This window comes from Balaenoptera physalus (genome assembly GCF_965194825.1).
Source record: "Balaenoptera physalus genome assembly, chromosome: 13".
In the NCBI taxonomy this organism is placed as follows: Eukaryota; Metazoa; Chordata; class Mammalia; order Artiodactyla; family Balaenopteridae; genus Balaenoptera; species Balaenoptera physalus.
In genome coordinates, this window is record NC_138892.1 from 20,268,618 (window position 1) to 20,280,933 (window position 12,316).

Sequence of the window (12,316 nt, forward strand, 5' to 3'; positions counted from 1 at the left end):
GGCTTAGTTGCTCCGCGGCATGTGGGATCTTTCCGGACCAGGGCTCAAACCCATGTCCCCTGTGTTGGCAGGCGGATTCTGAACCACTGCACCACCAGGGAAGTCCCCAAGACTGTTACTTTTAAATGACTTTTAAATTAAAGCAGTGATGCAACGTTACAGAAAGGTCGAGAGGAAAGAAAAGAACAAACTCACATAATTCTTTGGCCCTCACTCAACAATTATGATCATTTTCTTATTTCCTTTTCATGTATGTTTTTATAGTAAATAATTTATAACCTTTGCAATTTTGTATCCTACTTTTTATTTTATATAATCATACACATTTCTATGTTGATAAATTATCTTAATACTTCTTATCAATTTTAATAGTTATATAATATTCCATAAAGTAACTGGATTATAATTTGCTAAATGTTGGGCACTGCCATATTTTCACTTTGTAAATATTTTGTGATATTATATTTGGGTCTATGGCATTTTCTGTGTGTGGGTTTGTTGTTTTTCCTGTTTTTGTTTCTCTTCTACTTGGACTAGATTCCTGGACATAAACTACTGAGGAAGAAACGTATGTATGTTTTCATGGGTCTGAAGAAGTATATATGTATAGATAATGTAATTGCTTTTCCAAAGAGGAAATGGGGAACCCATCTGGAGGGATACCCGCAGAGTCTGAGAGGAATAGGCTTGCTGCACTTGCACTAACATTGCATCATCATTTTTTGAGGGGTGCTGATTTAGTTAAACAAAAGGTCATTGTTTTCTTTTGCATTTCTTTGAATATTAGTGAGGTTGCACAATTTCATGTATAGTCTGTTAACTGGTCATAGCTCCCACCTTCTGAGTTCTCTAGCTGTGTCCTTTGCCCATTTGTTTATTCTAGGTATTTCTTATGTTTAGACAGGAATATTTCATGTAACTTTATAAAACTTTGTCACATTTGCTTTTGTTTGCCTCAGTGTCCTGTCATATTCAGTGTACTTAATTGTATTCTATTTGGAATTGGTAAACTGTTTCTAATAAGATGACACTCTGTTAACCAGAATTTATCTACTTCCTAATCTGTCTGATATTGGGCTTTACTGGAATGACAAATAATGTTTAAAACAATAGTAGGGGCTTCCCTGGTGGCGCAGTGGTTGGGAATCCGCCTGCCGATGCAGGGGACGCGGGTTTGTGCCCCGGTCCGGGAGGATCCTGCATGCCGCGGAGCGGCTGGGTCCGTGAGCCACAACTACTGAGCCTGCGCGTCTGGAGCCTGTGCTCCGCAGCGGGAGAGGCCGCGACGGTGAGAGGCCCGCGCACCGCGATGAAGAGTGGCCCCCGCTCGCCGCAGCTGGAGAGGGCCCTCACACAGAAACGAAGACCCAACACAGCCATGAATAAATAAATTAATTAATTAATTAAAAAAAAAAAAGTAATGAAGTGCTTGATTTCTTGTACACCTTTGAGTTAGTAAATTTTGTAGCAGTCTTATTTTATTTTTAAAATTTATTTAATTATTAATTAATATTTTTTTGGCTGCGTTGGGTCTTTGTTGCTGCGCGCAGTCTTTTTCTAGTTGTGGCGAGCAGGGGCTACCCTTGGTTGCGGTGCACGGGCTTCTCATTGCGGTGGCTTCTCTTGTTGCGGAGCATGGGCTCTAGGCATGTGTGTTTCGGTAGTTGTGGCACGTGGGCTCAGTAGTTGCAGCTTGTGGGCTCTAGAGAGCAGGGTCAGTAGTTGTGGTGCACGGGCTTAGTTGCTCCGTGGCATGTGGGATCTTCCCGGACCAGGACTCGAACCCGTGTCCCCTGCACTGGCAGGCGGATTCTCAACCCCTGAGCCACCAGGGAAGTCTGCAGTCTTATTTTATTAACAGGAGTTTGAAAGCTCTATCTTTCGAGTTGTACTTGATAATTTTATACCATACTTGCTAACTTACTAACTTTTTATATTCTTGTGATAAAATTCCTTGTTTATTGAAAGATTATGATTTTTAAATAAAATATAGAAGAAACACCTGTGAAATTTAGTAGTACCAACAAGCTTTTCAGTGTTGATTAAATTTTCAAGCATGTAGTTGTGAGCATGTTCGTGTCTCTTTCCAGTGAGAAGCAGTTGGAGTGTTTGCTGACACACTGCATTAAGGTGCCCATGCTCGTCCTGGACCCAGCTCTGCCGACCAACATCACACTGAAGGACCTGCCATCTCTTTATCCTTCTTTTCATTCTGCCAGTGACATATTCAACGTTGCAAAACCAAAAAACCCTTCCACTAATGTGTCAGTTGTTGTTTTCGACAGTACAAAGAATGGTAAGATCTTCTTGTGGGTATTTTAAAATCATGTTATCATTGGATGTTGGAATAACAAAATTTTGAATAGAACAGAATTGGTTCACTTTTAAAGAAATGCTTGATAAACTAAAAATGTAAAAAGGGGAGCTGCCATTGTATTTCAGCCCTGCTGTCAGAAAGGGATTACATCTATTTTACTCTGTGTAATACACATGCCTTCCTGTGCTGTGGTCAGGACCTTAAACCTGGTACTCAAATTTACTGTATTCTCTTGGCTGGGAGTTATTCAGGAGGCTTTATTTTTTTTCTTTTTTCTTTCAAAATTCCTCAGCTATGTTGTTTTCTGCAGCTTGGACTGACCATACTTGGAGCATTCATACTTTAAGTTCTGAAACATCTGGTTATGCAGTTGATTTGGCCCGATAATAGAATTAAACTTGTAATTCTTGACCTAGAACTGCACCTGCATCCTTAGAGATCCTGTCCTCTCCTCGGCCACTGAGCTGCTGAGCCCCACGCCTGCGTCTCCTTCAGTCATCCTTCCTCTTGTCTCATCCTTCCTCTGCACTGAGTGACTCTCCCAGGAAGCTCTGTTTTCACTTGTGTAAAATGAAAACTGTCGCATTCTCTTTACAGCCCTGTTCTCAAGTTCCCATTCTTTCAATGTCGTACCTCCCAGCCTAAATCTTTGGAACCATCTTTGACCCGTTCTTACTCTAACCAGTAATCCGCCTCATCCTATGACTTGCTTTTTTGCAAGAATCTTAGATTCTTACCTTTCATACTTATCAGATTTCTTCTACACCAGACTGAGTTTCTTCACCCAGGCCCCAATAATAGATGCCTATCTGCTCTGCCGGCCTCTAAAGTTCTTCTCTGATCTGTCTAGCATGAAACTGATAAAATCAGAGTTTTCCAATTTGTTTACAGTTGCTATCTCTTTGGAGAGAATAATAGTAGTATATATTTGTTTTTCACATGGATACAAACTCCTCTTGCTGGTGTTCTAGATGGAGCTTTAATTGCCTTGGTTCTGCCCATTGGCCCTCGCATCCCTGCCCTCCTGGCATCTCCTCACAGCCGTCGGCGTCTTCTCACAGATGTGGGGCTGCCTGTCCTGAGCCTCTTCCTCTCCCAGCCCATCTCCTTTTCTTTCCAGCCCCCTCTCCAGTTCTGTCTCCATGAAGATCCTGGACTAGTACATTCACGATTTTATTTTTCTGTATCCCTGTAGTACTTGTAACCTAATTCACAACTTAGTTTTTGACTGCACAGGAGTTTATGGTGTTCTCATCTAATTTCTTTTTTTAATTCATCATTTATTTTTAACATTTTATTTTATTTATTTATTATTTATTTATTTATTTTGGCTGCACTGGGTCTTTGTTGCGGCACGTTGGATCTTTGTTGCGGCATGTGGGGTCTTTAGTTGTGGCATGCAGACTTCTCAGTTGCAGCATGCGAGCTCTTAGTTGCAGCATGCATGTGGGATCTAGTTCTGTGACCAGGGATCGAACCCGGGCCCCCTGCATTGGGAACGCTGAGTCTTACACACTGGACCACCAGGGAAGTCCCTCATCTAATTTCTTTAGGGCAGACACCTTATCCTCACCATTTTGTGTCCTGAACAGTGTCTAACACAGTGCTCATTTCCTGGTACTTATTATTTGTCATTTGAAAGGAAACTATAACTTTTCTAAGCACAGATATCTCCCCTTCACCCTATAGACCTGTTTCTGAACTACTTAGTATAACTAACTTTTTTTTTTAACTTATAATTACTGTTTATTTTATTATCATTATTATTTACAGTTATTATTTAAACATCTTTATTGGAGTATAATTGCTTTACAGTGGTGTGTTAGTTTCTGCTTTATAACAAAGTGAAAAATATGGAACGCTTCATGAATTTGCATGTCATCCTTGTGCGGGGGCCATGCTAATCTTCTCTGTATCATTCCAATTTTAGTATATGTGCTGCTGAAGCAAGCACTAACTAGCTTATTTTTAAAATATAGGTTATATTTGAAAATATATAGGGAAAGTACTGGGGTAATTTTTGACAAATTTAACAAGTTATATGATTTATTGTTTTGCTAAATTTAACTTTGTTTTTAATTTTTTTATTTTTTTCTTTCTCTTTATTTTTAACATCTTTATTGGAGTATAATTGCTTTACAATGGTGTGTTAGTTTCTGCTTTCTAACAAAGTGAATCAGCTTTACATATACATATATCCCCATATCTCCTCCCTCTTGCATCTCCCTCCCACCCTCCCTATCCCACCCTCCCTATCCCACCCCTCTAGGTGGTCACAAAGCACAGAGCTGATCTCCCTGTGCTATGCGGCTGCTTCCCACTAGCTATCTGTTTTACATTTGGTAGTGTATATATGTCCATGCCACTCTCTCACTTTGTCCCAGCTTACCCTTCCCCCTCCCTGTGTCCTCAAGTCCATTCTCTACGTCTGCTTCTTTATTCCTGTCCTGCCCCTAGGTTCTTCAGAACCTTTTTTATTTTTTTAGATTCCATATATATGTGATAGCATACGGTATTTGTTTTTCTGACTTACTTCACTCTGTCTTACAGTCTCTGGGTCCATCCACCTCACTACAAATAACTCAATTTTGTTTCTTTTTATGGCTGAGTAATATTCCATTGTATATATGTGCCACATCTTCTTTATCTTTTCATCTGTCAGTGGACACTTAGGTTGCTTCCATGTGCTGGCTGTTGTAAATAGAGCTGCAGTGAACATTGTGGTACATGACTCTTTTTGAATTATGGTTTTCTCTGGGTATATGCCCAGTAGTGGGATTGCTGGGTCGTATGGAAGTTTTATTTTTAGTTTTTTAAGGAACCTCCGTACTGTTCTCCATAGTGGCTGTATCAATTTACATTCCCACCAACAGTGCAAGAGGGTTCCCTTTTCTCCACACCCTCTCCAACATTTATTGTTTGTAGATTTTTTGATAATGGCCATTCTGACCGGTGTGAGGTGATACCTCATTGCAGTTTTGATGTGCATTTCTCTAATGATTAGTGATGTTGAGCATCCTTTCATGTGTTTGTTGGCAATCTGTATATCTTCTTTGGAGAAATGTCTATATAGGTCTTCTGCCCATTTTGGGATTGGGTTGTTTGTTTTTATGATATAGAACTGCATGAGCTGCTTGTAAATTTTGGAGATTAATCCTTTGTCAGTTGCTTCATTTAAAAATATTTTCTCCCATTCTGAGGGTTGTCTTTTCGTCTTGTTTATGTTTAAAAAATATGGAACGCTTCACGAATTTGCGTGTCATACTTGCACAGGGACCATGCTAATCTTCTCTGTATCGTTCCAATTTTAGTATATGTGCTGCCAAAGTGAGCACTAGTTTGTTTTGTTTTTTCTTTTTTTTAAAAAAAATTTTGAATTTCATTTATTTTTTTATACAACAGGTTCTTATTAGTCATCAGTTTTATACACATCAGTGTATACATGTCAATCCCAATTGCCCAGTTCAGCACACCACCATCCTCACCCCCCCATGGCTTCCCCCTTGGTGTCCATAAGTTTGTTCTCTGCATCTGTGTCTCAACTTCTGCGCTGCAAACCGGTTCATCTGTACCATTTTTCTCAGTTCCACATACATGCGTTAATATACGATATTTGTTTTTCTCTTTCTGACTTACTTCACTCTGTATGACAGTTTCTAGATCCATCTGCGTCTCAACAAATGACTTAATTTCGTTCCTTTTTATGGCTGAGTAATATTCCATTGTATATATGTACCAGATCTTCTTTATCCATTCGTCTGTCGATAGGCATTTAGGTTGCTTCCATGACCTGGCTATTGTAAATAGTGCTGCAATGTGCATTGGGGTGCATGTGTCTTTTTGAATTATAGTTTTCTCTGGGTATATGCCCAGTAGTGGGATTGCTGGATCATATGGTAATTCTATTTTTAGTTTTTTAAGGAACCTCCGTACTGTTCACCATAGTGGCTGTATCAATTTACATTCCCACCAACAGTGCAAGAGGGTTCCCTTTTCTCCACACCCTCTCCAGCATTTGTTGTTTGTAGATTTTCTGATGATGCCCATTCTAACTGATGTAAGGTGGTACCTCATTGTAGTTTTGATTTGCATTTCTCTAATAATTAGTGATGTTGAGCAGCTTTTCATGTGCTTCTTGGCCATCTGTACGTCTTCTTTGGAGAAATGTCTGTTTAGGTCTTCTGCCCATTTTAGGATTGGGTTGTTTGTTTCTTTAATATTGAGCTACATGAGCTGTTTATATATTTTGGAGATTAATTCTTTGTCAGTTGATTCATTTGTAAATATTTTCTCCCATTCTGAGGGTTGTCTTTTCGTCTTATGGTTTCCTTTGCTGTGCAAAAGCTTTGAAGTTTCATTAGGTCCCATTTGTTTATTTTTGTTTTTATTTCCATTACTCTAGGAGGTGGATCAAAAAAGATCTTGCTGTGATTTATGTCAAAGAGTGTTCTTCCTGTGTTTTCCTCAAAGAGTTTTATAGTGTCCGGTCTTACATATAGGTCTTGAATCCATTTTGAGTTTATTTTTGTGTATGGTGTTAGGGAGTGTTCTAATTTCATTCTTTTACATGTAGCTGTCCAGTTTTCCCAGCACCACTTATTGAAGAGACTGTCTTTTCTCCACTGTATATCCTTGCCTCCTTTGGCATAGATTAGTTGACTATAGGTGCGTGGTTTTATATCTGGGCTTTCTATCTTGTTCCATTAATCTATGTTTCTGTTTCTGTGCCAGTACCATATTGTCTTGATTACTGTAGCTTTGTAGTATTGTCTGAAGTCAGGGAGTCTGATTCCTCCAGCTCCGTTTTTTTCCCTCAAGACTGCTTTGGCTATTTGGGGTCTTTTGTGTCTCCATACAAATTTTAAGATGCTTTGTTCTAGTTTCGTAAAAAATGCTATTGGTAATTTGATAGGGATTGCATTGAATCTGTAGAGTGCTTTGGGTAGTATAGTCATTTTCACAATATTGATTCTTCCAATCCAAGAACATGGTATATCTCTCCATCTGTTGGTATCCTCTTTAATTTCTTTCATCAGTGTCTTATAGTTTTCTGCATACAGGTCTTTTGTCTCCCTATGTAGGTTTTTTTTTTTTTAATTTTTATTTATTTATGGCTGTGTTGGGTCTTCGTTTCTGTGCGAGGGCTTTCTCCAGTTGTGGCAAGCGGGGGCCACTCTTCATCGCGGTGCGCGGGCCTCTCACTATCGTGGCCCCTCCTGTTGTGGGGCACAGGCTCCAGACGTGCAGGCTCAGTAATTGTGGCTCACGGGCCTAGTTGCTCCGCGGCATGTGGGATCCTCCCAGACCAGGGCTCAAACCCGTGTCCCCTGCATTGGCAGGCAGACTCTCAACCACTGCGCCACCAGGGAAGCCCCTTATGTAGGTTTATTCTTTTTGTTGCAATGGTAAACGGGAGTGTTTCCATAATTTCTCTTTCAAATTTTTCATCATTAGTGTATAGGAATGCAAGAGATTTCTGTGCATTAATTTTGTATCCTGCAACTTTACCAAATTCATTGATTAGCTCTAGTAGTTTTCTGGTGGCATTTTTAGGATTCTCTATGTATAGTATCATGTCATATGCTTACAGTGACAGTTTTATGTCTTCTTTTGCAATTTGTATTCCTTTTATTTCTTTTTCTTCTCTGATTGCTGTGGCTAGGACTTCCAAAACTATGTTGAATAATAGTGGTGAGAGTGGACATCCTTGTCTTGTTCCTGATCTTAGAGGAAATGCTTTCAGTTTTTCACCATTGAGAATGATGTTTGCTGTGGGTTTGTCATATATGGCCTTTATTATGTTGAGGTAGGTTCCCTCTATGCCCACTTTCTGGAGAGTTTTTGTCATAAAAGGTGTTGAATTTTGTCAAAAGCTTTTTCTGCATCTACTGAGATTATCATATGGTTTTTATTTTTCAGTTTGTTAATATGGTGCATCACACTGATTGATTTGTGTATACTGAAGAATCCTTGCATCCCTGGGATAAATGCCACTTGATCATGGTGTATAATCCTTTTACTGTGTTGATGGATTCTGTTTGCTAGTATTTTGTTGAGGATTTTTGCATCTATATTCATCAGTGATATTGGTCTGTAATTTTCTTTTTTTGTAGTATCTTTGTCTGGTTTTGGTATCAGGGTGATGGTGGCCTTGTAGAATGAGTTTGGGAGTGTTCCTTCCTCTGCAATTTTTTGGAAGAGTTTGAGAAGGATGGGTGTTAGCTCTTCTCTGAATGTTTCATAGAATTCACCTGTGAAGCCATCTGGTCCTGGACTTTGGTTTGTTGGAAGATTTTTAATCACTGTTTCAATTTCATTACTTGTGATTGTTCTTTTCATATTTTCTATTTCTTCCTGGTTCAGTCTTGGAATGTTATACCTTTCTAAGAATTTGTCCATTTCTTCCAGGTTGTCCATTTTATTGGCATAGAGTTGCTTATAGTAGTCTCTTAGGATGCTTTGTATTTCTGCAGTGTCTGTTGTACCTTTTCCTTTTTCATTTCTAAGTTTATTGATTTGAGTCCTCTCCCTCTTTTTCTTGATGAGTCTGGCTAATGGTTTATTAATTTTGTTTATCTTCTCAAAGAACCAGCTTTTAGTTTTATTGATCTTTGCTATTGTTTTCTTTGTTTCTACTTCATTTATTTCTGGTCTGATCTTTATGATTTCTTTCCTTCTGCTAACTTTGGGTTTTGTTTGTTCTTCTTTCTCTAGTTCCTTTAGGTGTAAGGTGAGCTTGTTTCTTGAGGTAGGCTTGTATAGCTATAAACTTCCCTTTTAGAACTGCTTTTGCTGCATCGCATAGGTTTTGGATCGTCATATTTTCATTGTCATTTGTCTCTAGGTAGTTTTTGATTTCCTCTTTGATTTCTTCAGTGATCTCTTGGTTATTTAGTAACATATTGTTTAGCCTCCATGTGTTCTTGTTTTTTACGCTTTTTCCCCCTGTAATTCACTTCTAATCTCATAGCGTTGTGGTCAGAAAAGATGCTTGATATGATTTCAGTTTTCTTAAATTTACTAAGGCTTGATATGTGACCCAAGATGTGATCTATCCTGGAGAATGTTCCGTGCGCACTTGAGAAGAAAGTGTAATCTGCTGTTTTTGGATGGAATGTCCTATAAATATCAATTAAATCTGTCTGGTCTATTGTGTCATTTAAAGCTTCTGTTTCCTTATTTATTTTCACTTTGGATGATCTGTCCACTGGTGTAAGTGAGGTGTTAAAGTCCCCCACTATTATTGTGTTACTGTCGATTTCCTCTTTTATAGCTGTTAGCCGTTGCCTTATGTATTGAGGTGCTCCTATGTTGGGTGCATATATATTTATAATTGTTCTATCTTCTTCTTGGATTGATCCCTTGATCATTATGTAGTGTCCTTCCTTGTCTCTTGTAACATTCTTTATTTTAAAGTCTATTTTATCTGATATGAGTATTGCTACTCCAGCTTTCTTTTGATTTCCATTTGCATGGAATATCTTTTTCCATCCCCTCACTTTCAGTCTGTATGTGTCCCTAGGTCTGAAGTGGGTCTCTTGTAGACAGCATATAGATGGATCTTGTTTTTGTATCCATTCAGCAAGCCTGTGTCTTTTGGTTGGAGCATTTAATCCATTCACGTTTAAGGTAATTATTGATAATGTATATTCCTATGACTATTTTCTTAATTGTTTTGGGTTTGTTTTTGTAGGTCCTTTTCTTCTCTTGTGTTTCCCACTTAGAGAAGTTCCTTTAGCATTTGTTGTAGAGCTGGTTTGGTGGTGCTGTATTCTCTTAGCTTTTGCTTGTCTGTAAAGCTTTTGATTTCTCCATTGAATCTGAATGATATCCTTGCCGGGTAGAGTAATCTTGGTTGTAGGTTCTTCCCTTTCATCACTTTAAGTATATCATTGCACTCTCTTCTGGCTTGTAGAGTTTCTGCTGAGAAATCAGCTGTTAACCTTATGGGAGTTCCCTTGTATGTTATTTGTCGTTTTTCCCTTGCTGCTTTCAATAATTTTTCTTTGTCTTTAATGTTTGCCAATTTGATTACTATGTGTCTCGGCGTGTTTCTCCTTGGGTTTATCCTGTATGGGACTCGCTGTGCTTCCTGGACTTGGGTGGCTATTTCCTTTCCCATGTTAGGGAAGTTTTCGACTATAATCTCTTCAAATATTTTCTCGGGTCCTTTCTCTCTCTCTTCTCCTTCTGGGACACCTATAATGCAAATGTTGTTGCATTTAATGTTGTCCCAGAGGTCTCTTAGGCTGTCTTCATTTCTTTTCATTCTTTTTTCTTTATTCTGTTCTGCAGCAGTGAATTCCACCATTCTGTCTTCCAGGTCACTTATCCGTTCTTCTGCCTCAGTTATTCTGCTATTGATTCCTTCTAGTGTATTTTTCATTTCAGTCATTCTATTGTTCATCTCTGTTTGTTTGTTCTTTAATTCTTCTAGGTCTTTGTTAAACATTTCTTGCATCTTCTCGATCTTTGCCTCCATTCTTTTTCCGAGGTCCTGGATCATCTTCACTATCATTATTCTGAATTCTTTTTCTGGAAGGTTGCCTATCTCCACTTCATTTAGTTGTTTTTCTGGGATTTTATCTTGTTCCTTCATCTGGTACATAGCCCTCTGAGTTTTCATCTTGTCTGTCTTACTGTGAATGTGGTTTTTGTTCCACAGGCTGCAGGATTATAGTTCTTCTTGCTTCTGCTCTCTGCCCTCTGGTGGATGAGGCTATCAAGAGGCTTGATGGGAGGGACTGGTGGTGGGTAGAGCTGACTGTTGCTCTGGTGGGCAGAGCTCAGTAAAACTTTAATCCACTTGACTGCTGATGGGTGGGGCTGGGTTTCCTCCCTGTTGGTTGTTTGGCCTGAGGCAACCCAACACTGGAGACTACCTGGGCTCTTTGGTGGGGCTAATGACAGACTGTGGGAGGGCTCAGGCCAAGGAGTACTTCCCAGAACTTCTGCTGTCAGTGTCCTTGTCCCCATGGTGAGCCACAGCCACCGCCCCCCCGCCTCTGCAGGAGACCCTCCAACACTAGCAGGTAGGTCTGGTTCAGTCTCCCGTGGGGTCACTGCTTCCTCCTCTGGGTCCCGATGAGCACACTACTTTGTGTGTGCCCTCCAAGAGTGGGGTCTCTGTTTCCCCCAGTCCTGTTGAAGTCCTGCAGTCAATTCCCACTAGGCTTCACAGTCTGATTCTCTAGGAATTCCTCCCCCTGTTGCCAGACCCCCAGGTTGGGAAGCCTGATGTGGGGCTCAGGACCTTCACTCCAGTGGGTGGACTTCTGTGGTATAAGTGTTCTCCAGTCTGTGGGTCACCCACCCAGCAGTTATGGGATTTGATTTTACTGTGATTGCGCCCCTCCTACCGTCTCATTGTGGCTTCTCCTTTGTCTTTGGATGTGGGGTATCTATTTTGGTGAGTTCCAGTGTCTTCCTGTCGATGATTGTCCAGTAGCTAGCTGTGATTCTCGTGTTCTCACAAGAGGAAGTGAGAGCACATCCTTCTACTCCGCCTTCTTGGTTCCTCTCCCATTAGCTTTGTTTTTTAAATTGAGGTTTCCTTAAATTAAGGTACTCTGATAACACTTCACCTTAAGAGAAAAAAGAATGACATTATGTTAGCAGTTATAACTCAGTTATAACGTCTATGGAGAGAATCTTGGGTTTATCGCTACTAATTTTATAACATATCGGAGACATAAAAGATTATAAATTTTGTTGTAAGTAAAATTTGTGTTAAACGACAGTCTTCTAAACGCTGTTTTTGAATTTCCACTTGTGTTTTTATTTGACTATCCTACTATTATGTTGATTCATTCAGTAAAGATTTGTCGAGCCCCTGCTCTGAGTTGGTTGTTGTTCTAGGCAAACAGCAGAGAAAAAAAAAGGCACATTCCTGCCTTCATGGAGCTTCCATTTTTAGTGGGCCACAAACTCACTCTTTATCATCCTTAGTTTTTGAGATCCAGGATCACAAAATTCTTTGTTAAAGGACCAGGTAGTAAA

The 12,316-nt window shown here is 39.6% G+C and overlaps 1 protein-coding gene across 8 annotated transcripts in view; it reads left to right on the plus strand.

Annotated features, from left to right (window-relative positions):
- The window catches only part of GNPTAB (N-acetylglucosamine-1-phosphate transferase subunits alpha and beta), an 81,964-nt gene that overhangs the window by 36,128 nt on the left and 33,520 nt on the right, over window positions 1–12,316 (plus strand). For 7 of the 8 annotated variants that reach the window (XM_082419307.1, XM_082419308.1, XM_082419310.1 and 4 more), the window contains one exon: window positions 2,091–2,296. In XM_082419307.1, coding sequence (XP_082275433.1) covers window positions 2,091–2,296 — 206 coding nt within the window. Of the gene's footprint in view, window positions 1–2,090; window positions 2,297–12,316 lie in introns of those variants that run through there. The other variant, XM_082419315.1, reaches the window with a different exon arrangement.